The 26,677-nt window shown below is 40.8% G+C and overlaps 1 protein-coding gene across 1 annotated transcript in view; it reads right to left on the bottom strand.

Annotated features, from left to right (window-relative positions):
* Positions 1 to 9,082: 9,082 nt before the first annotated feature.
* The window catches only part of stag2b (STAG2 cohesin complex component b), a 23,585-nt gene continuing 5,990 nt past the window's right edge, over positions 9,083 to 26,677 (bottom strand). The window contains exons 9-34 of the mRNA XM_005719557.1: positions 24,322 to 24,395; positions 24,089 to 24,212; positions 23,851 to 23,949; positions 23,608 to 23,687; positions 23,339 to 23,446; positions 23,083 to 23,194; positions 22,851 to 22,968; positions 22,650 to 22,753; positions 21,718 to 21,810; positions 21,530 to 21,619; positions 21,182 to 21,385; positions 20,757 to 20,827; positions 20,556 to 20,643; positions 20,333 to 20,413; positions 20,142 to 20,234; positions 19,670 to 19,844; positions 19,440 to 19,579; positions 19,129 to 19,230; positions 18,866 to 19,014; positions 16,059 to 16,187; positions 15,603 to 15,829; positions 14,377 to 14,599; positions 13,137 to 13,241; positions 12,926 to 13,052; positions 11,972 to 12,046; positions 9,083 to 9,660 (exon numbers count right to left, since the gene is read on the bottom strand). Coding sequence (XP_005719614.1) covers positions 9,637 to 9,660; positions 11,972 to 12,046; positions 12,926 to 13,052; positions 13,137 to 13,241; positions 14,377 to 14,599; positions 15,603 to 15,829; positions 16,059 to 16,187; positions 18,866 to 19,014; positions 19,129 to 19,230; positions 19,440 to 19,579; positions 19,670 to 19,844; positions 20,142 to 20,234; positions 20,333 to 20,413; positions 20,556 to 20,643; positions 20,757 to 20,827; positions 21,182 to 21,385; positions 21,530 to 21,619; positions 21,718 to 21,810; positions 22,650 to 22,753; positions 22,851 to 22,968; positions 23,083 to 23,194; positions 23,339 to 23,446; positions 23,608 to 23,687; positions 23,851 to 23,949; positions 24,089 to 24,212; positions 24,322 to 24,395 — 3,015 coding nt within the window. The 3' untranslated portion in view covers positions 9,083 to 9,636. The remainder of the gene's footprint in view (positions 9,661 to 11,971; positions 12,047 to 12,925; positions 13,053 to 13,136; positions 13,242 to 14,376; positions 14,600 to 15,602; positions 15,830 to 16,058; positions 16,188 to 18,865; positions 19,015 to 19,128; positions 19,231 to 19,439; positions 19,580 to 19,669; positions 19,845 to 20,141; positions 20,235 to 20,332; positions 20,414 to 20,555; positions 20,644 to 20,756; positions 20,828 to 21,181; positions 21,386 to 21,529; positions 21,620 to 21,717; positions 21,811 to 22,649; positions 22,754 to 22,850; positions 22,969 to 23,082; positions 23,195 to 23,338; positions 23,447 to 23,607; positions 23,688 to 23,850; positions 23,950 to 24,088; positions 24,213 to 24,321; positions 24,396 to 26,677) is intronic.

The following is a 26,677-nucleotide window of genomic DNA, read 5'->3' on the forward strand; positions in this document are numbered from 1 at the left end:
CTTCTCTTCTCTTCTCTTCTCTTCTCTTCTCTTCTCTTCTCTTCTCTTCTCTTCTCTTCTCTTCTCTTCTCTTCTCTTCTCTTCTCTTCTCTCATAGTAGTAATTAGGCTTGATAACCACCCAAGACAATAGATATTTCATGTAACCATCTTTGTCGACATATAAACATCCAGGAATCTCGATAGCAATCCTGATTAGTGCCTGGTTATGATCCTCCTATCTTAACTTGCCGCAGTTCCCTGCATTATACCTTTTTAGCCTCTCGGATGAGATTAGAATTTGAAAAGGGAAATTGTCCTTTGATGCTTCATATCAAAGAACTAGACAATTCCCATTGAAAAAACGGGTAGAAAGTGAAGACATGTGCTCACAAACACACACACAGACACGCACACACGCATATGTTATTAACTCACTGTGATTATTTGTTAGCGTAAGCTGCATTTTGTAGGCCTGTGGCCCGGAGGGTTTAGAAAAGAGCTAAACTGATGGAGAGAATATGCCAAATGCTGGCCTGTGGGGGTGTTCTGTCTATTCTAATAGAATTACCAGCCTCTGATAGATGAGTCTTTTCTCCGAGGCTACTTGTCTGTCAAACATTAGGTCACACTCAGCTTCCAGACTCGGAATTGGGGTGGGATGGGGTGGGAGGGAGAGAAGAAGGGGGCTCAAGGCGCAGGAAAAAAATGTCTGGAGAGGTGCCTCACTCCCTGCCAAGAAAAGGAAGGCAACAAAAGTGAAAAAGGGTTAGAGAGGGAGGGATGGGAGAGGGGGGGGAGCGAGGGTGGAAGCTGGTGAAAGAGAGTGAAATGAGTGAAAGTGGGGGTTAAGAAAGAGAAGAGAGCGAGCAGGGGTACAAAAGGGTGCATTCGAATCCACTCTAATTAAGGCCCGTGTGATGGACAGGACCTGCGGACGTGCCTTCTTTTCTTTTTTGAGTGTCTGTGTGTGAGGGGACAGTGTGACGATGGGAGGAGCCGGAGCCCTAGTAGAGATGTCTACTGCCAGCAGCCTGAATGGGACAAAGACCTGAATAGAAACTTCAAAGCAACCTCTGTGAGCTCGACCCCCCCCTCCTTCTTCGCAGTCCCTTGGCTGTGTGATGGTCAACAAGCTCCTGCTCAAGTGTGTCCGTGTCCGTGTGTGTGTGTGTGATTCTGTTTGGCAGTCTGTTATTTTCTGACTGCTACATGCATTTCTTGGCAGCTATGCGTGCAGTGTGGATTTCAAAGTGTGTCTTTCTGCCTGGGTGTGCTTTTTGTCTTATGCGACGATGTGTGCGTGTGCGTTTTAAAGAGCAGACTGCAGGATGCAGATATAATTGGAGCAGAGGATCTGACTCATTGCTCTCTCCCTCTGAACTGAGCGCCGGCTCTCTATGGCAGGGTTGGAAGTGAAACAAGTAGCCCACAGAGCTGACGTGTTGAAGAAATTATTGTCGCTAAATGATACACGGGGATTTAGCTTCTAATTTGATCCCAGTGTCCTTACTGATTTTGGCCTGCGTTACGATCTTGCGGTGTGCGTCATCTAATTCGATTTGGCTCCGGCTCAGGCCAACTAATGATCTTCCACTTATCACCCCTCTTCTTCTCCCCAGTTGATACTCGTCAAAGTGTCTTTCCCATCAGACCCACCAGCCTCACATGACTCCCGACAACTGCAGCAGAGAGTTGGAATCACTCGGGGCCCCTTCAGAAAAACAGGAAGCCCTAAAGGGTGAGGGCCAGGGCAGGCAGAAAGATAAGATTTATGCATACTTGTGTGCTGTACGCTCTGGCATGCTAACGATCGTGTGCGCGTGTGTGTGTGTGTGTGTGTGTGTGTTTTCGGATATCTCGTAGAAGTATCTGTCCTGTCTGAACCCTCTTGCACCAGTCAAGTGTCAGGTCAGACTCTAAAGCTCCTGAGATCAACATGTCATTGTTCCTGCCTGGTGTCACTGACATGTCCTCAGTGACATCATCGCCAGGGGACGCTTAGCATATCTCTCACCTCTCTCTTCAGTGCTCGTCTGAAGTAGCATTAGCCTCCGCCTCTAATCAGAGTACATAATAAAGTAGCCACAACAACCTCATCAGTGGCTTTTATGCCCTGGCAGGTGCAGCTCAGCATTGTAATTGTGTAGGCTGCTGCAACTTTGATCACGTATTTATATTTAAAGAGGTAGTATAGCAACCCTGGATGCATGCGTGCATGTACGCCTTCACAATCCTGGTAATGGAAACATCGTCTGAATGGGCCTTTTTTTTCTTTCAGTAGCACTTGTTGTATTGCATTTCCGAGCAAACGTGCTTCAATTCATGCCATAGAAAACCACTTTGAGATAACTTTATCAGCAGATAGAAAATGTTATCTGCTATCCTGATTATGTCATGTTTTCAGCTGAGCAGCAATAAATAAAGAGGCCGTAAAAAATCCTGGAGGTAGTTTATGGGGAATAATTCCCCTGCCCTCTCACACACACACACACATAATGCTGTAATTGTGACACGCCTTTAAAGCAAAGACGCAGGAATGCATATGTGCACATGCCCACGCTCAAACTTGGAAAAGAAAGGAAGCATTGCACCTAAGAACGCACTGTTGCGCAAACACACCTTTGGCAAACAAAGATATACTTTAAAAAAAAGAAGAAGAAAAAACACTTTAAACCCAGGGAGACAAACTACTAAATCTGAGGATGTCCTTGTTAGTAAGCAGCCGAGGGTACATGAGTGCTCTCAGCCGCATCATGAAAGCCTCAGCAATTACTCCCATGCTCCCTCGCTCTGGCATAAATCTGCTCTTATCTCGGCTCGCTGCAGGATCAGGGAATATCAGCTCCAGCATCTGCTCCATCTACAAACCCAGCCACTAAAAGCACAACAAAGTGGTTCTGCAGGCATAAATAAAGGAAGGTGGTGGCGGGCGGGAGGCGTACCGGAAGAAGCGCAGGGGGTTGAAGAGAGGGAATATAGAAAGGAACTGAGAATGAGAAATAGGAGGAGGGGGTTGCGTCTGTATCTCTTTAGCATTTCTCTCTGCATGTGTCAATCAGCCAGTCAGAAAAACATAATTCCAGCTCAGCTCAGCTCAGCAGAACCTCTTGGAGGGAAATGAAGATATATGGAGAGAACAAAAGGTCAACAGCATGGGTCATAAGGGGCAACTTTTACATTAGGGAGTATGGGAAGATGCAAAGTTAAGTCAGGGATGTTTTATCTACTGGAGGGGTAATCACCGATGCTTCTTTTATCCAATAAAATTTTCTTTTTCTTTACATTAACATCATTTTTGTCATTACAAGTTTATTCAGAGAGGTCAGCGGATTCTGGGCATGCTATAGACAGCAAAGTTGCTCGCACCTGGCTAAAGTAACAACAAGGACGGATGAACAGGACTCCAAACTATTTTTAGGAGGATGTTTATTTTCCTCACGGTCCGACTGGAACATCTTTCATTCTGGCCTCTTTTTTTTATCACAGCTGTGACCCTGACCCCCCCACCACCACCACCACTCCGTCCTCCGCCTCCTCCGCCCGTCCTGTCTCCTGTGCCTCCCCGGTTCTCTCTGCATTTCTTCCTCTCTCACTGTCCTCTACTCCCATGTTACCTTGGGTCAGCCACTCCTTTCTCTCTCTGCCTGAGTGTGCGTGCATGAATGGTTAATGGAGCCATATAGAAATGTATAACCATTCCAGTCGGTTCTGCTCAGCGTGCACGCCTGGGAAGTCATAATAGAGATGAAATGTTACAAGGAAATGTTGAGAGGAAATACCTCAGCTCCAGGTGCTGGCTGAGGGTCAGGGGTGAAGAGGTGGCACACCAAGCCTCGGGGTCCCCTGAACCCTGACCTCACGAGACTGATGAATAGCGTGCTAACAAGGACCAGCTCTCTCTTAGGGTGTCTGCACTCTCTCTTCTTGTCTTTGACTACCTCTTATTTTGCTCTCCCAGGAACTGATCTGGCAGCAGCAGAGTAGTAATACTTATACCGGCTGAACCTTTAAAGTACCTCGCCATCTGTCGTCTTCCTTGGATTTATAATTATCATCATATCACATTCAAACTACGCACTGTCGCACTCTTACATAACCTAACCCCTATCTACCAGTGCCTGCAATACTTAAGAATAGATTGAATAAATTATTATTGGGTGAGGTGTTAAATCTTGGCCAGGAGTACAAGTGCTTTCTTTCTAATGAGGCTCCGCTACATCGTCTCTGCTCCTCATCGGCACGGAAGAGAAGCGAGAAAGCCTGCAGCAGGCACATTCACGGGCCTCCCGCATACACATATGCATGCACATACACCGAGTACACCCCCACATACATGCACAAATGGTAATAGTTTAAATGTGGGTGTTGCACACACGAACATGCACATTTACACTCACACACACACACACATTCCAGCCGCACCCTGGCCCATTTGCAAAGCTGTATCATAAAGCCAATTAAAGAGATGAGTCTTATTAGCAGAGGTGTCTCAGCCCTCGTTCATCACTGGGGTTTCCTGGCAGGGGCTGGTGACATGCAGAGCTCTTCATCATCTTTATGAGACCTGTCTCATCACGCCCTTATAAGACACTCATCCAAACTTTACTGAGACTCATGATTTAGCAGAGCGGGCTTGGCCCACAAATCCATTCAGTCGTCCTCGGGTCACCTTTGAATGCGCTTCAAGGGATTTGAAAATGAAAGTGGAGAAAATGTAGGCCTTGCATGGCACACTGCTAGTGTCTTCTGTCCCCCACCCTCCTCCATACCCTCTCATTGAAAAACCCATAATCTTGTTTCCTCTTCCTGCAGGGAAAACCTTTATTATCCTCACCGCAGAGCACAGGCCCACTGGGATGAGTGAAAGTGGCTTCACAACAATGGTGTGAAGTGAGGAGAGAAGGTGTAGAGAATCAAATTCCAGGGTAACCCTGGGTAAATATCCTCCTGCTCCCAGCTGAAAACTCGTCTTGTTTTCTTGCTTCGTGAGGTCGAATGCCCCGCTCAGACCTCTGGACCACCTGCAGCTCTGCTGATGACAGATTCCCTCCACACTCTGGACCATCAGTGCCAAAGAGAGACTAATCCTCCAGCTTCTATCCCCCAAGTACAATAGCCCTGTCACTCGTTCACTCATTCAGCATACCTTTAGCCGCTCTGCCTGTGTGTCAATATGAAGAAAACCGACAGGAGGCAGAAGGTGGATTCCCACGGCGCTCTATTCATAGCTTCTCACTGGAATCTCTGACCTGTTCTGGCTTGTCTCATGAAACCTGCTCATCATAATGAAGGGCATTGATCCTACTTCTCATTTCACATTCACCTTGACATCTCAGTTACAGCCCACAGAGCGTCTCCTCTTAGTCCAGGAGAGATTATTTCCCTTTATTTGGTTACAAGATATTTTATTGGATGCCCAGCACATTGTTGGAATGATACGGTTTGGAATGAATGAGGCGCTAGAAGATGAGTCTGGACATTCAAGCGCTGCTGGCCTGTCTGTGTGAATGAGGCCGCGTGCCTAATCTGAGGCCGGCTCTGGTAAATGATTTTCCAGGGTCAGCTGCTTTCCTCTGCCCTTACAAGCTGAGAAGATTACAACCGATGTTCTCATTAATGATTTATCCACGGAATTAAAAAACTCTAGGTTTATCTCCTCGCAGAGTCCTGGAAAAGTCTCAGGCGCTGCGTGAAACAGCTCTTCTTAGGGGGAGGCTTGTGATCAATCACAAGAAAGAGCAGCAATTAATGTAGAGCAAAGATATTTTGAATGACCATGAAATGCTGTTCGGATCCTCTTAGATGAGTTTCCACAGTGAACTCACGTGTATGTGTAAATCAGAAGTCCTCCTTGACCCGCTGAGGTTTCAACACCAGCTGAACTGATAGTGTATGTTGAGGCCTTTGGGTTATCAGAAGTAAATACAGGCTCTAAGTCCATATGAGGCTGTGATTTAAAATCCGCAGCCCTGACCTCTGTACAGCTTTTAACCCCCAAGTCAGCCCAAGCAGATGCATTGCTGTGGGAAAAAGAAAAGGAAGTAAAAAATAAAAAAAAACAGCTACAGAAAGAAAAGTATAGGGAAGATAATCGCTTTGGCACAGAAGCGTGAGATGTGGAAATAACTTTGACAATTGGTTTGACAACAGCTACACACCAATCCAAGATTCCTCTTTGGTCTCTTTCTGCATGAACACCACTAACAGCATGTTACAAAAAAAGGTTGACAGCTCAGATGACAATTACACAGGGCTGCAGAGGGAAGTGCTTCCCTTCGCAGTATTCTGATAGCCGACGTGTGACAAGCAGACGTAGTGATAGATGAGCCTCTTCATGTATTACAAGCTGGACATGAAGGGCGCTCACTGCCAGGTCCTATTCTGGTACGCCCGCAGTGATCTGAGCGCCTCTTTATTAATCATGCATTTAACACAGAAGTCTCAGTTGCTTTCATCCCTTTTTTTTTTCCTGCTACCACGCGTCCTCACTTTTATCAGAAGAGGAACACTGGCGCTCTTTGTCTCCACATGACAACTCTTGCTAAAAATGGGATGTTTTTGATAGTCAACACAAAGGTTGTGTGTAGCAAGATGTGTACATTCTGTTTGTCAGTAACTTAGAAGTGCAAGATATAAATCTATATGTATTATGAGTCAGAAAATGTACAGCAGTAAAGCCACTGTAGGGAGAGTGGAGGTCTGCCTTGAACCACACTGCCCCCATGTGGCATGAAAGGTAATACCTTTCCAGCGGTTACCTGTTGTTTACCTGACGTCCTGAAAAACTCACTCCCTCAGAAGTAATTCAAAATTTTAAGATTGTAAGTCAAAAATTTTCTCCAACTAGTAATTTTGTAATAACTCAAAATTTCAACATAGCTCTGCTTGCTCCAGAAAAAAGCTTCCATAGAAGTGTGTTCAGTTAAACCCATTTCTAACTGAATTTAAATAATGTTCGCTGAACAATTACTTAACTGTAGTTTGTTTCAGTTGTATAAATTAACTCAAGGAATCAAAAGCCTTTTCAAGGATTCCGTTTAAATACAACGGTTTTTATCCGCACTAGAATGTTACGGCTTTAAAAATTAATGCAGTTTAACGGTTTACCTCCTAGCCATACTTTAGTCAAATTTACATTTTATTTACATCCGCCATCCACTGAAATTTACATTGTTTGTTCAACAACTCTGTGTTTACCTGTAGTATAATTTGCTTTAACAGTTACTAGCTTGCTAACGGTTTGCCTCCGAGCCATACTTTAGGCTAAATTTACATCTAGACATAAACACTGTTGTTAATTATGTATATCCGTAGTGTTTCTCTGCTTTATATGTTAATACCCAATTCAAAAACTTAACCGCTAGCTACACTTTTCGTTCAATTAATATTTTATTTATGTGAATTTCCATTTCCTACCTACATACCGTTAGCATGAAAGCTAACTATTATCCATATTCTAGTGTTAAGGATAATCGGATTTTCGTTTTTAGATTTACACACTTTGCCTTTTTTTAATTTTTACTTTATATTAATCAACTGTTAACATGTTGAGGTGCACTTGATACTGTATACGTTTCAGCCTCCTCCACCTTTGGAATCACCAAACCACACCATATTTAGGCTTTGCAAAGAGAACATAAGAAGTCTACTGTGCAGCCTGATTAGTCATAGCTCCATTAGTTGCAGTTTGTTTCTTGTGGTCAAAAGTAAAAAGTACCACAGATGAAATGTGTTGATTTTTATTCAAAAGTTACTGTCTCCAGACAAGTACAAATCAGAAAACAGAGTGACTGAAAGAGGATGGGATAATAGACAACAACTCAGAGTGTAGGCAAGAGTGCTGACAAAATAAAACACAGACATGGCCAAAATGAAGGAAAGAAATAAAATTTTGTATATATACACATGATCTAATAAGAATTTATACCGATGTAGTGGTAAGTAACAAACAATAAACAGTACTTTTTTCCTTAAAAGAATTTTTCTTTTTTACTTACATAAAATAATTAGGCAAAACACATATAGGCTGTTTATCTACTTTATCACATTACATCTGACCACCTCATATTTCATGTTCTAAGAAGCCAATTATCCACCTTTAAACATGACTGATCCTCTGACATGGAAGATTACTGTGAGAAAATGTGACCTCCACAAGCATGTTTAAGGCTTAAGCATGGAATGACTACAAAATAAAAACCTCAGTAGACAAAACATTTCATTAAAACTTGTGTGTGACAAATACATGTCAAAATCTAAGCTTTGTCTAGCTGCCACAGCGCTGCTGAATAACTTTCATCTTCAGTATTGGCTGAATGACTACCTTACAGTTTTAACATTTGAAATCTAGAAGTATTTTGTGACCGGACTCTTTTTTTAAATGTTGAGAAAACCTTAAAGCTGAATTTCACAAGTCTTTTCATTAGTTTTATCCAAACTAATTTACATGTAGGAAAAAAGGTAGAAACCCGAAGACATTATCAAGACAAAGAAAAAATAAAAATAAAAGAACAAAACATAAAAATACAAATTTAAAAATCTTCCTTGATGCATGGCTTTACATGCTTTCATTTTTTTTTAGGTTTTACTTACACATTTCTCACTTTGTGACTGAAGGTTGAAAAGTTGAAAATAAGAAAATAATAAACCAAAAGCACATATATAAAATCAGCACCGATTCATATATAACTTTTATTTAAAATGTAGAGATACCCATTTCAACATTATGCTGCTGGATTTTAAAGAGAAAAAAGGTGATTTTCTTTGACCGAGCCGTTATCCCCCAGAGCCCACACAGTGGTACTACTGGGATTAAAAAAGAAGAAGGGGAAAAAAAGCTCATTTTGAGGGGGAAAGGTGTACATATGTATCTGGTAAGATGGTGATTAAGGAGTGATCCAAATCTTGGGCTAAGCTCTGGGACTTACAGCGTGGAGCATTCAGTGGACTCTATAGGAATCTTCACAGCATAAAGGGATCTTAACTGATTCTACATGACATCTTAACCATCTTAACCACCAGTGGTTATTAGGACCTCAACTCAGGGCCAACAACAGGAAGAAGAAACAGACAAAAGGGAGAAAGGGGGGAAGAAGAAAAAGAAAAAAGAAAAAAAAAGAAAAAAAAAAGCACAGAAACAAAGACCTCCATCCACTTGGCTAACACAGTACAAGCAAGCTACTACAGTCCGTTTATAAATTACTACTTCACACCTGGTAACTTACTACAATTGTAAAAAGGGTTAGACATAAACAAAAATGTTTCTTAAGTTAAACACACCATTTCATCCCCATTAAAAAAAAAGAAAGAGGAAAAAAAAAAAAAGGAAAACAAAAAGCTATTACTGATTTTTCTTCAGACATGTCTCATCTCTAATAGGTTTGGAAGTGGCCTGTTACGCTATTTCTGAACAGGAAGAGCTTACCCAAGATTATAAAAGTAAATATTTGAAACAAAGTCCTCTCTGAGCAAGCAACACTGAGTGTGGGTTGTCATTGGTCCACGTAAAGTACAAGCCAGATTTTTTTCTTTCCTTTTTTTTTTTTCATTTTTGCCTTTTCTTACAGAAAACACTTCTGTTTTCACTTCTAAAATTCTCTTTAAATACAAAGCGCCTCTTCTCTCATCCCAGCGTCAAAATCATCTGGATATTAGCTTAAAACATGGACACCCCAAGCATCTGGAAGAAACAAACAGAACATTAATACAGACTTCACACTGCACTCTCCTGGATGTTTACATGATTGAATGTCCATCTACATCAGTAATGATTAAAGTCTGACAGAACATGATCGTTTTCAACCAGTTTCCAAACTAAATTAACAGTTACTGAGAAATCCTGATCTTAATCAGGCTGGTTCTGAGCCGTGCAAAAAAATTGGTAAAAGCCAAGTACATCGCAAATGGTTTATATCCTCAGAAAAACCTTAATGGAACAAGATTTGAAGTATTTAGTGCAGACAAAACTGCTCCAATCTGATGATTTAGTTTCATTTTTGTGATCAAAAAGGTTGTTAAAGATAACATAAACCAGTCACACAGGGCTCTACTTAGCCTTACATTGTTCTATAGGGAGTGCAGAATTATTAGGCAAGTTGTATTTTTGAGGAATAATTTTATTATTGAACAACAACCATGTTCTCAATGAACCCAAAAAACTCATTAATATCAAAGCTGAATGTTTTTGGAAGTAGTTTGTAGTTTTAGCTATTTTAGGGGGATATCTGTGTGCGCAGGTGACTATTACTCTGCATAATTATTAGGCAACTTAACAAAAAACAAATATATACCCATTTCAATTATTTATTTTTACCAGTGACACCAATATAACATCTCCACATTCACAAATATACATTTCTGACATTCAAAAACAAAACAAAAACAAATCAGCGACCAATATAGCCACCTTTCTTTGCAAGGACACTCAAAAGCCTGCCATCCATGGATTCTGTCAGTGTTTTGATCTGTTCACCATCAACATTGCGTGCAGCAGCAACCACAGCATCCCAGACACTGTTCAGAGAGGTGTACTGTTTTCCCTCCTTGTAAATCTCACATTTGATGATGGACCACAGGTTCTCAATGGGGTTCAGATCAGGTGAACAAGGAGGCCATGTCATTAGTTTTTCTTCTTTTATACCCTTTCTTGCCAGCCACGCTGTGGAGTACTTGGACACCTGTGATGGAGCATTGTCCTGCATGAAAATCATGTTTTTCATGAAGGATGCAGACTTCTTCCTGTACCACTGCTTGAAGAAGGTGTCTTCCAGAAACTGGCAGTAGGACTGGGAGTTGAGCTTGACTCCATCCTCAACTCGAAAAGCCCCCACAAGCTCATCTTTGATGATACCAGCCCAAACCAGTACTCCACCTCCACCTTGCTGGCGTCTGAGTTGGACTGGAGCTCTCTGCCCTTTACCAATCCAGCCACGGGCCCATCCATCTGGCCCATCAAGACTCACTCTCATTTCATCAGTCCATAAAACCTTAGAAAAACCAGTCTTGAGATATTTCTTGGCCCAGTCTTGACGTTTCAGCTTGTGTGTCTTGTTCAGTGGTGGTCGTCTTTCAGCCTTTCTTACCTTGGCCATGTCTCTGAGTATTGCACACCTTGTGCTTTTGGGCACTCCAGTGATGTTGCAGCTCTGAAATATGGCCAAACTGGTGGCAAGTGGCATCTTGGCAGCTGCACGCTTGACTTTTCTCAGTTCATGGGCAGTTATTTTGCGCCTTGGTTTTTCCACACGCTTCTTGCGACCCTGTTGACTATTTTGAATGAAACGCTTGATTGTTCGATGATCACGCTTCAGAAGCTTTGCAATTTTGAGACTGCTGCATCCCTCTGCAAGATATCTCACTATTTTTGACTTTTCTGAGCCTGTCAAGTCCTTCTTTTGACCCATTTTGCCAAAGGAAAGGACGTTGCCTAATAATTATGCACACCTGATATAGGGTGTTGATGTCATTAGACCACACCCCTTCTCATTACAGAGATGCACATCACCTAATATGCTTAATTGGTAGTAGGCTTTCGAGCCTATACAGCTTGGAGTAAGACAGCATGCATGAAGAGGATGATGTGGACAAAATACTCATTTGCCTAATAATTCTGCACTCCCTGTAGAAGAGGAGGAAAAAGAAAGAAAGAAAAAAACCTTCCCAGAGGTTTTGTGACAGTCTGGAACAAGAATTTAAGGCTGGATATCCAGTCAGACATAAATAAAAATCGTTTATACAAGCCTAATGGTTGCTCTGCTCACCAAAAAGAAATGTTGCACTTGGCTTAAGGTTAGTCAGCTCAGCCTGTCAAAATGCACAGCCTTATTCACAACCCAAATAAAACAGGCTAGCAGCTGGTCTAGCTTAAAAAGGCAGGCAATTGCAATTTACTTCCCAACAGTTGTGTCGCTTCACATGTAACAGACGTCAACAAACAAAATATAAGATTGTGAGCAGGATCAGTACAGGATCCTGATCTTGATGCTGCTTACCGATTCATCCATGATAGAAGGGTCAAAGTAATCGGGCTTGAGCTCAGACCTCTCACGGCGGTTCTTGGAGGGTGGCTATGAGATTTAAGAAACGGCATATTTAGTAGACTGTCAAACAACTACTCCCACCCACTGTTAGAACTTTACCCCCATATAGTAAAAAAAAAGGAGAGACTGCAGAAATAGACAGAACCAACATACAATACTTAAAAAAAAACAAATAGGAGGTATGTAATTTCAGCATATGTTTGGAACATTCAAGTAGAGTGAATTTAGAGAAACGAGGACAGTTGTACAGTCTTCTGGTTGATTCAACATGACATTTGGAGCCCATCTCATGGAATCCAGCTCCAGCATCCAAGAGAGGTATTAGCCTCGGATCAAATTTTGTTCTGGCTTTACACTCGGCATACATAAATCTGTGGTGTTGGCATAAATGATGAAAATAAATTTGTCTTTTTTGATCATGGTATACCAACAATTGCAATGTACTGGCAAGTACATACTTTAAAAAGAAGAAGACATATTCTTCCCACAAGCAAACATTTCTCTTTAATGATTTCTGACTTGTGCTAGTTCTATTACAGGCAACATTCAAAACAAGGTGCCTGGTTACATCCTATGCTGGCAGTGTGTGCAATAAAAAAAAACACTTACACAAATGCATCAGAATACATTCTGAACTTAGTTGTAAAAGGGTTAATTTTCTTTGTTAATCTCCAACTACCATCAAACTGAATCATTAAATGACAAAGAGACAATTTAGAAACAGATACTTGTGTAAAATGCTGATTTGCCTTCCAAGACCATTAACAAAAAACAAAAACCGACTTTAATTGTGATCTAGAGTTTCCTCTAGATCACAAGAAGACACAAGCTTGTATCACAGCGCTTCAGAGGACATCTTAATGTTTGTACACCAAGTACAAACTCATGAAAATGCATGTATCTCACCAGATCAATGTCCATGGTGTCAAAGTCCATGCCTTCATTGAGGTCATCCATACGGCCTTCTGATGACATCATCACATCCTCCACAATCGGCTCTTCGTCTTCTTCCATGAGCCCAGTGCCGCGACGACTGCTGAGCAAACCATTAAATAATTACTAAGTGTACCCAGTCTTCAGATTTACACATCGGCATACAGGTGTGCCTGTGACTTACATAGCATGCTGCAGATTGGTCCTGAGCTTGGCATAATTCATGGCTCTTTCTTGCTGGCGTGCCTCCTCTTGCTGTCTTTGAGCCAGCATCCACGTCACCTGGGAACTAAATATATGGGAGCACATTATTTAGCCATGTTTTGACCCACAACTGTCTGGTGTTTTTACTGGGGATACCATGAGGATACAACTTAGTTGCACACTGGCCCGATGCCTGTAAAAACTCAGGGTGGATAAATAAACTAGTCAGTCACTGTCCCAGTAGGACCAACACTTGGCAGGCTGTTAGGCACAACCATTTTGCTACCATTTGCCCTCCAAATTAATAGCATGCAAATGGGCAATTACACTGAACCCTGTCTTAATGTATTTTGGCTCATTCCAGTCCAAACCTTTTCTCAGAGAATAAGTGATGCTCTGGCCTGAATAATCGGCCTGGATATGAGCCTAGATGTATTTATAAAATGTTATAGTATGAAACATCGGGATAAGCTCAAATAACAGATAATTAATTAAAAGTAAATGGTCATTAAAGAGCTTTGAGATTATAGGGTCAACAAAGAAAGAAGAGGGAAAAAACGTTAATGTTGGACTGTGGGGTTTTTGAGTAATTGGAGATGCTAAAGGAATAGTAAGTGTTTACTGCTGTAGCTCCAGGCTACTTCCAGTTTTCTCAGCCTGTACTTTGAGAAGCTACAACTATTCACTACTCATCTTATATAATCTCAACTTAGTTAGAGGCACTATTCCAAATCCTGCTCACTAATATCATGTAGGCAGATTGATTAATTCAATTCTGAAGCTCAGACACCATTTTTCCTCATTGATCTGCCCATTCTCTGCTGATTAAGAGACACATAGCAAATCTGTAAAGACTCCTAATGTGTTTGTTCTTTTCCTAGAGATTTATCTAGGTAATAGGTCATTATCAAAACTGCCCTCATTATTGTGCATCAAAATGCTTCGCTAATAATTTCACACTGATATGTTACAGACCTAAGTAATGTGTTTGAGTCTTTGAACCTATGTGTGGTCTTGCCAACTCAAGTGTACTTGTATTTTATTACGCACTTATAAACAAAGTTTTCAGAGGTTTTGCATCCAAGGACAGTGAAGAATCAATAAGTCCTCTACAGTAAAAATGTTTTTATTTGAAAGAAGCAGCGTGTATTAGCCTGTAACGATTACTGTGCTGAACATGACAGCAATAGTGCAGCAATAAAGGACTGAGGCATGCATACTTGTAATCCATGGATGCCTGGTGGTGCTGGGGCGTCGGTTGATGGTGCTGCGGGTGTTGGTGGGGTTGCTGCTGGTCGTGAGGGAGGGGGTAGACCCCCATGAAGCTGTCATCACGTGCCCTCTTAGGGTCCCGCATGGCAGTGGAGGTGAGATGGGGAGATGGCATCATGACTGGAGTCTGCATGCTCTGCTGCCAGACTTCGCTGCTGCTGCTGCTCTCCTCTGCACGGGAAAAGCCAAAGAGTTTGTTTCAAACAACCACACACATTCTCGTTTTTATACATTTTGCATAAGTTAGCAATGCAAAGCTCTATTGTCCTGGCCATGCTGATTTTGAGGAGAATCAAAATTTAGGATTTTGTTTGGTTGCTATGGCAAAAGCAACACATTAACCTTTGCACCAGGGGCAGGGATTGCCACAGTTCACAAAAGAAGCATACAACTGAAATACAGTTCTGAGCATGTCTGTGTGTTTGGCACTCCAGGAACAGAAACCACCTGGAAAATTACACAACAATGAAAACGGTGGGCCGTCTCTCCCCAGCCTCCAGTGAGCCACAATACTCAGCCGTGTTGTCACATTGATAAAGGCTAGCATATCTACCTATTATTAACCGTTTTTCTTGGCTTAATTTGTCCACAATATGAATTAGCATGGCATTCTGTTTAAGTGCTCTGGCGGCAACAGAGTAATGTTCTCTGGAGCTGTAAATTAAGCCATAACATCAGAAACATGAAGTATCACTTGTAAAGGACAAAACAAAAACAAACTTGATGGTGATTGTATGGAGCTTTTATGCTTTCTCATTTATTAGTTAGGGGCTTTAAAATAACCAAGAAGGCTTGGACTTTGCCTTGGGGCCGGTAAACTCTACTTTTCTTGAAATCAGAGCGATATCCTGTCATGAATAGTTCCGAAGCAAACATACACAAGAGAGGTTTTTTGACTGTTAAAGAGTACTTTGACTCCCTCCTAACATCTGCTGTTTAATCTCCTAACCCCACCCATGCAGGCTAGTGAGAAGACATCTGGGTTAATCTGGGCTCTGTGTTTGTAACATCGTGCCTGGCTGAGTTGTATGCATTTCTCTGATTTAATTCATGTTTATAGTTTATAGAAACCTGCTAGCTTTAATCTTTTTAAACCAAACTAAAAATCAATATATTTTTTCCACCTGCACTATAATTAAGCACTTTTATTTTAATATTCCTGAGTAAACAATACCTTCTGGCAACTTCCTCTTGGCTGCTGAAGTTCCAGCTGTAACAACAGGAGGCTTAGTCTTCTTGGAGCGAACGGAAGAGCCTCTGCTGGAGTAGCCACTCATCACAGACATGGTATCATCATCGCCCCCAGCCTGTAGGGAATTCCTGTAGGAGATGAGAGGAAGCCAGCAGTCCTCTCGCTGCAGCGCCATCTGGAACGTCATGAATCGCTCCAGGTACATGTGGCTGGGGAGAAAAGGGAGGTCATCTTGAGAAAATGAAATACGAAATACACAGGACAAACTTCACACGTGAAACCAGGTGCACATTCCAATTGGGGCATTTGAAGCTGCAAAAAAGCTGTCATGCATCAGAAACACCAGTTGCACCAGTTGTCACAAACACCTGTTCCACTGAGATACTGAAGCTTCCCATCCAAAAACAGAGGGGAGAGAAAAGAAGAAAATCAGCTTACACAGTCCTCTTGTCTTGTCTCATAAGCTTGGAGGAGAACTCGCTGAGGATGTCCAAGAAAGCCAGGTTGCGTGGGGGGCTTCCTTCTCCTTGGGGACTAGGCTCCTTAAATGCAAACTCAATACCATCCCTGAGAAAAGCACAGAGGCAGAGAGAAAAAGAAAGACCTGTGAGCAAGGATTAGCAACGTTTTGTGGACATTAAACAAAAAGCAGTTCATCTTAACTGTGTAGTAGAGGTGTGCATACGCACATCATTCATGATAATACCGGTATTTTTTGGTTTTGCCCCGGGTCAATAAATAAATATTATATCGCGATGGTGTAAAAACAAATCACCCTATTACACAGCGGATTACGCTAACGTGGGTCATGCAGCATGAAGTTATTAAAGTTGTGAAAGTGACTGCAAACATGGCTAAAGCATCACCGCTGAAGATTTAATTCCCAAAAGAGCAGCTACTTGAGTGGTTTGGAAATATTTTGGAAACAAACGAGCAGATACAGAACAGACCACAATAATATGGAAGGAGTGCAAGACGCCTGTAATATCGAATGGGGGAAAGTACTTCTAAACTTACTTCACCATCTCAAGCATCAGCAGCTAAGTCTGTACCAGGATTGTCTGAAAGCCTGAGAGAAAACTCTGCAGCTAACACTACAAAACTAAAACAAAGTAAGCTCATTCAGCATAGCCTCACCGAGTCTCTAGCTAGTTGTACTCCGTATGATTTTAAAAAACAAACGCTGGAACTAGGGCTGTGCGATATGACCAATCACAAAAATTTCTGTAAATTATGTGAATCTCGGGCAGCTCGACTTGCGTGAAGTGTTTCCAGCTGCGCATCCTTTACCTGGAGTCGAGTGTTTTAACCGATGCATGAAACTATACATTTTTAAACATAAGTTGTAACGGCCGCAGTTTTCTTTGTATTTATTACACGGCGTGTTGCGGGGAAAAGCCTGTTCTAACTTCTGAGTCCAAGGTTTATTTTTTAGCACTTGGCGGCTCTTTTTCAATTCTCATCTGTAAATAATCTGCTCTTTCATGTGATTCAGTTTATTTTGAAAAGTCTCAACAGGATCTTGAGCTTTTTTGTGAAAGGTTTATGTGGAACATATCACTCATTCCTACTGTCGTAAAATATCTGAGTTAAGAGCAGCAACCCTGTGCATATCCTTAGATGCTGAGGCTGGAATCACTGGGATTTTCAACATTTAGAGACCTTTCAAAATCAAAAGATAAAAAAAATAATCTGCTTCAATAACTATTTGTATAATATGGTACCTACATAGAGCTTCACTAATTAGATTGTTAATTGCTCAAACAGCACACTCATTTGTTATTACAGGCTAGCCGTTTACCTTTCCTAAATGTAACAAACTGAGAATGGACCACTGAATATTTTAGGTTATCGGATTCTTAATATAAAAACAAACTGTTGTGACTTGTTGGCCCCATATCAGATCAGTAGCTTAAGTGTGTTGAACACATACAGCATTTGATTCGTACCACTTAAGTAAAGCAAGTTGCAGTAGTCATGCCACAACTTTCAATAAATGAAAGTTGTGGCATGACTACTTTAAAACAGTTTAAAGGGGTGGCTGTAGCTCAGGTGGCAGAGCAGGTCAGCCACTAATCGGTGGTTCGATCTCAAGCTGCATGCCAAATATCCTTGGGCAGGATACTAACCCCATGTTTGCCTACTGGTGGTGGTCAGAGGGCCCGGTGGCGCCAGTGTCCGGCAGCCTTGCCTCTGTCAGTGCGCCCCAGGGCAGCTGTGGCTACAATGTAGCTTGCCATTGCCAGTGTGTGAATGGGTGAATGACTGAATGTAGTGTAAAGCGCTTTGGGGTCCTTAGGGACTGAGTAAAGCGCTATACAAATGCAGGCCATTTACCATTTTAGTGCAATATTACTTTATATAAAATAAACCTGTGAAATACTAGAAAGAGCTGTCAGAATTACTACCTCTTTAGTACACATTTTAAAATAGGACCTCATGACAAGTGTACTGGACCCAACTAGGCAGGCATATTGTAAGATTCTGGGTCTATAGCAACAATTAATGGGAACTACTTTTATACATTTATTTTTGTCTGTTTCAGTTCTCTCTGCACCATGGAACAAAAGAATTCAATTTCCAGTAATAACTTAAGTAGTTTTAGGCCTTCTTTCAGAACTCTTTGAATTGGAACAAATTTAATAATACTAATCTGTGAAACTGATTGGCTCAAACAGATAAAGGTTTACTAGTACCAATGTTTCATCAGAGATTTCGCTCCGGATGTCCAATATAACGTAGCACTCACTGACTGTGAGAGATTTAACAATTCACATGAAAGAAACAAGCCACCAAGAAGATTGAATGCTTAAAACAACCAATTTTCCACCACTTATAACAGTATTAAAATAGATTTCTACCACAGCAATAGTTTGTTTTTAGAGAAGATAGTTGAAATGATAGTAGTGATGATCCACCATCAGATATTAAGAAAAGTCTGTGCGGCTCATTTCATTCACACGGCTCAAATATGTAACGGTTGGTTGCCATCCTTTATGTTTCTGCAGTTCAGTGTTGTGTTTTTGTTTTGTTTTAAACATGTTTTTCTACAATACTTACTGTACTGGAAAAGGCTAGAGTGTAACATTTCATGCCTTAAGCCTCTCCAAAATCCGGAGAAAAAACAACATGGCAAAGGAAACACAGTATTCAAGAAGTAATTTGTTTAACATGACAGTTCCCAGATACGGGGCCAAAATCTAAGAAAAGCTTTGTAACCCAATATGAGCAGAATAAAGCCTTACTTGTGCAGCATGGCAATGGCATCTCTGGTTTTGACTTGATCGAGACCGAAAGTTAGAGAAAAACGACGTGCCAACTCCTTGATTCCACAGAATGCCGAGGAGGAGCGATCAAAGCCATGACCCAGTTCAGTCACCATTTCAATAAATAACTAGGACACAGAGAGATATGGAACATTAGATAACATCTTAACCACTGGGACGCATGAGCAGAAGGTCACAATTATGGAATTAATTAATATGCGAGCAACAGTGTGCACACTGACCTGCTGCAAACTGAGGATGAGCGTCTTGGCACACTGAATCTTGTCAATTTGCCGGGTCTTACTCATAGTCTCCTTGATGATATCACCGTAATCATTGTAATACTGTAAAAGCAAAAAAACAAACAAACAGGAAAAACATTGAAAGGTCGTGAAGAATTTTGTGCGTGTGTGCATGCATGTGCCCAAGGTCAGGACAACAGCAAATGTGTTAATTAAACAACTATTTTTTCCTGTAAGAGTTACTTATATTCACAGTTAATGGGGGTAATACACAACTGCATATTTTTAAAATGACAAATGCTTAAGCTTACCCTCATGTACTGTTTAAAGATATCAGCTCCAGTCCTCATTTCTACCACACAGTAGATAATGAGTTTACAATAGGCAGCCAGGAGGTTTCTTCTCTTGTGCAGAGCTTCAATCTTTACTGCCTCGTCGTCCTGTTGCCCATCTGAGGGGGAACAAACAATTTGAAATCCCATTAGCTACTTCCTCACTTTGGCCAGTGCAGTGCCAAAACTGCACATCTGCATATTCATACCTGTGCTATTTGTGTCATCATCCTGGTCTATGAAGACATGGTTCATGATGAACGAGAGCAGTTCAGACTGTAGTGAGTCCTCTGGAGAATAGACCAGGGGCTCCAGGTGTTCTCTGCCTCCGGACACCATCTGGTGGCTAAAGATGAGCAGGAGATCACACAGGATGGTGAACGCCTGTGGAAAAAAACGAAGAAGAAAAGAACAAAGTTAAAACTCTGTGTGCACAAGCCCTAAACAAAATGATCACAAATTAGATTTCGAATTAAGCAGATACATTATAAGTGCTCTGGAGCTTAAAAAACATCCATTGTAGCTGCAATAAGGGGCAACAAAACCACCACTTCAGAGTTAAAAGGAAAGTCTGTTCAGCTGCACAAAGTCCATGTACTTTAGGTGTTCTTGCTTTGCTTTCAAGCTGATTTTACGCACACTTTTAAACATGGATAATTGTCACTTTCTCATCTGTGTCACCTGCTCTTTGACAGCTGTGTTAACGTTGGTGAGGTAGCGCTGACACATCATACAGAATGCCCTCATCTGCTTCCTCAGGGTCACCAGATCATCCTGAAACAAAGACAAACGCATTTTAAAACATCACATTTATAGCTGCTTAAATCTGTTAAAACAGCACAAAATAGCAATGAAATATGATTAGACCTCACCTTTCTGGAGCTGCCCTCAGATAACTTGGCCAGGTGCCACAGTATCACGTAGTGGGTACATTGCAGTGAATGGATGACTATCTACTCACAAGGAGTGAGAGAGAAAAAGAAAAAACCCACACAAAAGAAAAAAAAAAAGAAAAAGAAAAAATGTATCAGTATTTTCGAGCATTTAATAAAAATAAAACAAAATTATGCAGAGTAACTTATATATATATATTACCTGCTCAGGCATGTCCCCGTTCTCTATGCCAGTATTAAGCAGCTTGAAGTTGCTGGTAAAAAGGTCCCATCCCGAGAGGTCATGTGCACTGCAAAAGAGTTGATGACGTCTCATCACTTTCAAAAACGTGCACACTGAATCTACCAAAAATGCAGCAGACGTAGATAAAATCACATAGAAAATACTTCTGAGAAAACATACTTGTGAAAAGCTGTGATCCTCTTTAGAGTTGACAAAACCTGATAAGCATCATCTTCATCAGCATCTTCACCCTGTACAGAAAAAAGTGATTTTAACAGGTCAAGATCTTTAATGTTATCATAAATAAAAACAAACTGGAGTTTTCAGATTGTCCAGAAAGGTGAAAATTTCTGATGAGCTTCTTTACAAACTATATGGTAAGGTCATTCACAACACATCAAGTATTTTCATCCTTGCTATATATAAGACTTCTGTACAACAGGATAAGTTCCAGTACCAATAAATGAAGAGTTATGAAATGTGACAGAGCTAGAACAGAACACAAATAATGGAGGCTGTGCTCTTTTCATGGTTTATGTTGAGCTAGTTTCTGTTGTACTGGACTTAAAGGTATGCTGGACATTTAAGCGCACTATTATTCTCACCTCTTGTAAAAAGTCCTCCAATAGCCTATTAAATTTGTCCACCAGCTCATCCAGCAGCTGGGAGCGGGCTATGTCCACCCTGTTAAAGATTGTGAATTCCTCATTGCAGAGGGCGTGGTAAGTCTTAGAGCAGGACTCTAAAACCTCAGTGTCTGTGTGCTTCTCCACAATTTCTTTGATCTGACGCAGCAGGGATTCCAGGTGCTGGATGGAGGAGAGCGAGAGATAAGAGATATTAGCATAGTGTGTGTGTGTGTGTGTGATAAACAATCACATTAATATGTTAAATACATTAATCCAATTTGTTCTGATCTGATTAGCGCTGTCCGACAAGCCAATTTGTCTTACCTTCTCCAGACGCCCTGTGGTATAAATTTCCAGGTCAAAGAATTGCGGAAGCTGCAACAAGTTAGTCACCTTCTCTCCATCCACGGCATACTGTGGAGCAAATAAAGAGCACAATGATGCTGTACTGTTAAAAGTACAACCTCCTTAGGAAGATTGCTTCTAAGAAAGCTGAGTGGATGATGACATACCTTTGCCAGTAGAGGGGGCAAAGCCACAGCAAACAGCTCTGTTATTCTGGTTCTGTCATCCAGCTGAGTCTTCTTCTCTTTAGCCGTCATCACCTGATGTGTGATGCAACCACATTAGACCACACAACTAGTCTCCATTCATCCATTCAGAAAGTGTACTCTGACTTCTTAATACCGAACACCACCATTTAGGGTAAATGTAAACTACATTAATTAATTAATCTTTTTTTGGCGCATCTGGGGAATTTTATTTTTAGCTTTTAACTGAATTTCCTAAATAATTTAAGTAGTAAACTGAAAAAACATCTTTAGAAATCGATGTGTTGTACACAACTCAGAAGGACTGCATAAAAAGGACCGAAAGCAGCTGTGGTTAAACTCATTAAAATAAAGAAAGTATGCAAGTGCAGTAGAAACATGACAGAAAGTACATGTTTAGTATCTACAATTATGCAGAGTGAAGCTATGCACCAACTTTCAACTGTTTAAAAAAAACAACAAAAAAAAAACAAAAAACATGAAGAATATCCCAGAACTGTTCTTATCTCCAAAATCAAACACCACGACAATGAGCAAAAGAAAGTATATACATTAAAACAATCTTAGCAAACAGTCTTATCCTCTGATAGCCTACATGTTGCACTTCAGACAGCAAAATTACAAAAATAAATAAATAATCAAACAACAAGTTGGCTGACAATTATTTGAAGACCTATGAACAGACGTGGATCTGTAGATCTTTTAAGTGGCCGTGTTTCAGAAGGTTCATAAAGAGTTAACCAATTTAACATAATTAACTCTATAATATTACTGTCACCAAAGAAATCCCAGGATAGTTGGCCGATTAGGAGAACAACACAAAGACAGCATAATCCAACAAACAGACATGACTAGTATTGGCTTGTGATTTTTAGCGTGTCAGCCACTCTTACCCTCTTCCCTGTTCCTCTTCCAACAGGTGGGTGGCACTCAGCAGCCTGGCGTACAGTGCACAGCATGATTTCAATCAAAGCCGTCTCTTGTCTGTCTGTAAGAGCTGCGAAGAAAAACCAAACAGAGAAATCAATAAATCACAATAGTGCTCTCAACTGCATACCAGTACAAAGAAAGAAAGAAAAAACCCAGTGCCATACCTTCCTCTCCTGGCAACGGGTCATCTAGCAGTAAGCTGATCATACACTCCCAGTCTTTCAGTAGCTCTGCACCACATTCCCAGAGTGAGTCCACTAGGTAAGCCGCATGCTCGTGGAGCTGATGGAATAAGTGTTCAAACAGATGAGGGATGGATCACTGATACTGTTTACAAAACAGTACGCGCAATAAAGACAGAAATGTGAGAACAGAAAATATAGCATGATAATGTACCTCACTCTCCAGGAAGAAAAAGACAGTGGTCTTAATGAGGTTGGCATTGGGACTTTGTCTGCCTCTCCTTTTAGGGGCACCTTCATCTTCCGGTTCTCGGTGGCTGAACAATCTTTGAGAATATTTTTCATTAGTTGGGAATCACATGGAATACTAACTCAAACAGCTGATATACTATTTCTTGGAACTGTAAAGGTTTACAAACAAAAATCACTACAAGCCTGAAGCTAGAAATCTTAACTTATGTCTAACATACTTCTTAAAAAGGAATTCTCCAGCTGCAACTGCGACCGGCCTGTGTGCCGAGTACACCAAGTGATAGACACTCTCACAGTCCTCAGGAGTCAACACCTCATCTGTACTACTGCAGAAACAAATACAAAGAAAATTACAAAGACTTTATCAGTAGCACACGTGTACTTGATGCAAATCACAAAATTTACAAGTGCTCAGCCTTGAAGTATAAACTACGTCCCAATCACTTGTGCTGAACAACATTACATATTATCAAAAACAACCACTTACTTCAAGACAAGAGTAAGTAGCTTAATAGCTTGTACTGCTACATCATATTCTTTGTCAAGAGTCATAGAGACGATGCGGTCCTAAACAAAAGGAGAGACAGAAAACTTAATGAGTCATTTTGCCTCGCAAACTCCTGAATTACTGAAAGCATAGTTAAATAAAGACAAGCCCATGGAGTTTGTTTCTCCAAGTATGGAACAAATACAGTTGTTGTGTTTAAGTTGTCCAGCAGGTGGTGCTGACCTTAAAGCGACTGGTGAAGAGCTCCAGTCTGGCATTGAGTTCTCTGTTGTGATAGAGGCCCTGCAGTGCTGTGAGACACTTTAGACGTACTTCACCTTGCTGGAATAGAGTACGAAAGTATCCATTACTGGTTACTGCAGTTATCAACACACTCTTTTTTAAAAAATAAAATAAAATAAATTAAGTATACACCTTAAGAGGAGCTTTTAAAAAATTCAGAGTCCTTTGTATTGCCCACCTTATCGTGCATCGTCCATCCCACATACTTCAGATAGCTGTCGTTGAGGAAGGCATCACTATAGAGTTTCATCCACACTCCAATCTCTTCTATACAGATCGCCCTGATTTCTGCTATTGAATCCCTGTTAAAACATTATTTAATAAAAAAACAAATGAGGGCTGTTAGCAGTCTGTAGAAAAGACAGTGATAACAAAGTTCAAGACTGGATGCTGACTGACGTAAGGCCATACCGATATCTGTGCACAAACACTCCTTTGAATATTGCGTTCATCATGTTTTCAATCTCGTCCTGATTTTCCTGGAGCTGAAATTAAGAGCAGAAAAAACCATGTCAGCGCATTTTATCACACAAACACAGCAACTGACCAGACTGCAACAATAACTGGTGGTCAGGATGCATTGTTAACATAATAAGACTAGTGTGACAGTCAACTATGCCACCATGCTGCGGTGTGGCTGCACAGTGAACTAACAGATGGATGCCCTGTGGGACCTGCTGTTATATAACCAATAAACCCGCCATACAGGCTAAATAACACTTGGCATTATGGGTTCACCACCTACAGAGGAGCAGCAGTCACTATTCTTCCTAAACCAACAAATGTCTGCTCACAAGCTACAGTAATTCCTGTTTACATGGTTATATAGGTTCTTTCATGACTTGGGGAGAGTCTAAGTTTAACATCAATTGTTGATTTTGTAGAATACTGGTTTAAATTCTTTGAGGTGACCACAAAAAAAAAGGAACAAATAAAGAACAAACAATATACTGTGAATCTTTCACAAATCACCTGAGATTTCTGGTATCGTCATCTCTGATTCACAATAGAGTCCTTATTTTGAAACAAAGTTCAATTCAATAAATACTCTAGTTCAGAAGAATATACTGTGTATGCAATGACTATCACTCCCCCCCCCCAAAAAAAAAAAGTTCTGAGAGAAACTGGTCTGTGTCCTCCCACTTCACGGGGGAAATGGGTACAAAGCGCTGTGTTGTTGCCAACACCGTCTCCAGCTGCTGAAACATAATAACCAGTTAAGCCCATTGTGTTCCACAACTCTGCACAGACGCAAGCTCTTACAAATTAAACAAATCAAGGACCAAAGTAGTTTTCTTCACCTAAACAGAGTAGGCTAAAATTTATCTGTTCAAATGGATTTGGTTACCAGGGAGTTTTCAAAGCTTGTTACTAATTTGCTAAATCTAAAATGGATCCATTCTTTACAGTTCAACTTTACTGTGTGCTAGATGATACACATTATTCTCACACATCAATGCTACACTTTTACCTCATTTACATAGCTACACTGGCAATATTTAAAAATCTATAGCTGCTTTCAATTAATGTAATGGCATCTGAATGTGTTGGCTTCGTGTCTAAAGGACTCTGGTCATTTTTCAAAAATGGAGAAAAAGAACATGAGAGTATGTGCACTAGGGCAGACACAGTAACATTTGCAAATCTGCTTGAACAGGGCATAAATCTGAAATGCATGCAGTCACATTAACAGGCAGACCTTGAACAGCAATAACATTTATCTCTCCAACTTCAATTTTCATTTGCACCAAGATTGAAGCATTAGTCATTTCTGTTACTTTCAAGCTGTAAGAGACGTCCTTCTCACAGCCTGTGTGGAAGGGGCAGGGAAGAGATGCCTCTCAGCTGCAGCATCATGCAGCACGTGCACACAGACACAGAATTAAACTTTCAAAAGTGTGGCTCCACTTCAACAGTCAACACGATGCTTGCCAACACAAATGCAACAAGTCTTTTAAACACAGGGCACACCTTTCTTATGCACCGCATCTCTCTGAATTAAGCAATTTTCTGTAATATTTATGAACTTTAGTATACATTATTGAAAATTTTCTCAAAATATTGTGATATATTTTTGAGGCTATACAGCCTACCCAACTGCTCCTGTTTTTGTCTAACTGAAGGAAAAGCAGCATTTAATGCAAATAAATGAGGGGTGTTTTCAATCCTTCTTTTCCATAAGCTACTGTCATGGATGACCAACTACAGTTGTAGTTTGTCAGCATTATAACCATCAACAGCATAAATAAAATGCAAGCACAAAAGTAGAAGTCTAGTTAGCGTTTGTCCTGTAAACTTTAAGTTTTATATAACTGTTTAATACTTTAACAAAAGCTGACATAAATCTAAATTCTAATTCATCAGAAACTTGTACAACATTTTCATACATGTGGATGATGAAGTTTTTTCTTTCTATTTGGGTCAAACATCTCCAGCTGCAAGCATCTCCTTCCTTTGTAGCCTGGTTTTACTCAACAGTATGTTTTTATCTCAATAAATGTGTTGTTTCCACATTTATGGGGAACAGTTGTATATGTATATATTGTATATATTATATACATTGCAAATATCAGTGCTTTGTTGGAGATTGTTGAAGTAGTTCTCTTTTAGGTACGAAACTGTCATTAGAGTGTGACACAATGCTCTTACTTTCAGACATGCCTGGCTTTGTCTCCTTGTTGTACACACAAAAGAACGTAAACAAATGGTTTTGCTACAGTAAAAATATTGTGATAGTAGGGCTGCACGATTAATCGTTAGAAAATCG

Source organism: Pundamilia nyererei, unplaced genomic scaffold, assembly GCF_000239375.1.
Source record: "Pundamilia nyererei isolate P.nyererei 1_Seehausen unplaced genomic scaffold, PunNye1.0 scaffold00001, whole genome shotgun sequence".
NCBI classification, from domain to species: domain Eukaryota; kingdom Metazoa; phylum Chordata; class Actinopteri; order Cichliformes; family Cichlidae; genus Pundamilia; species Pundamilia nyererei.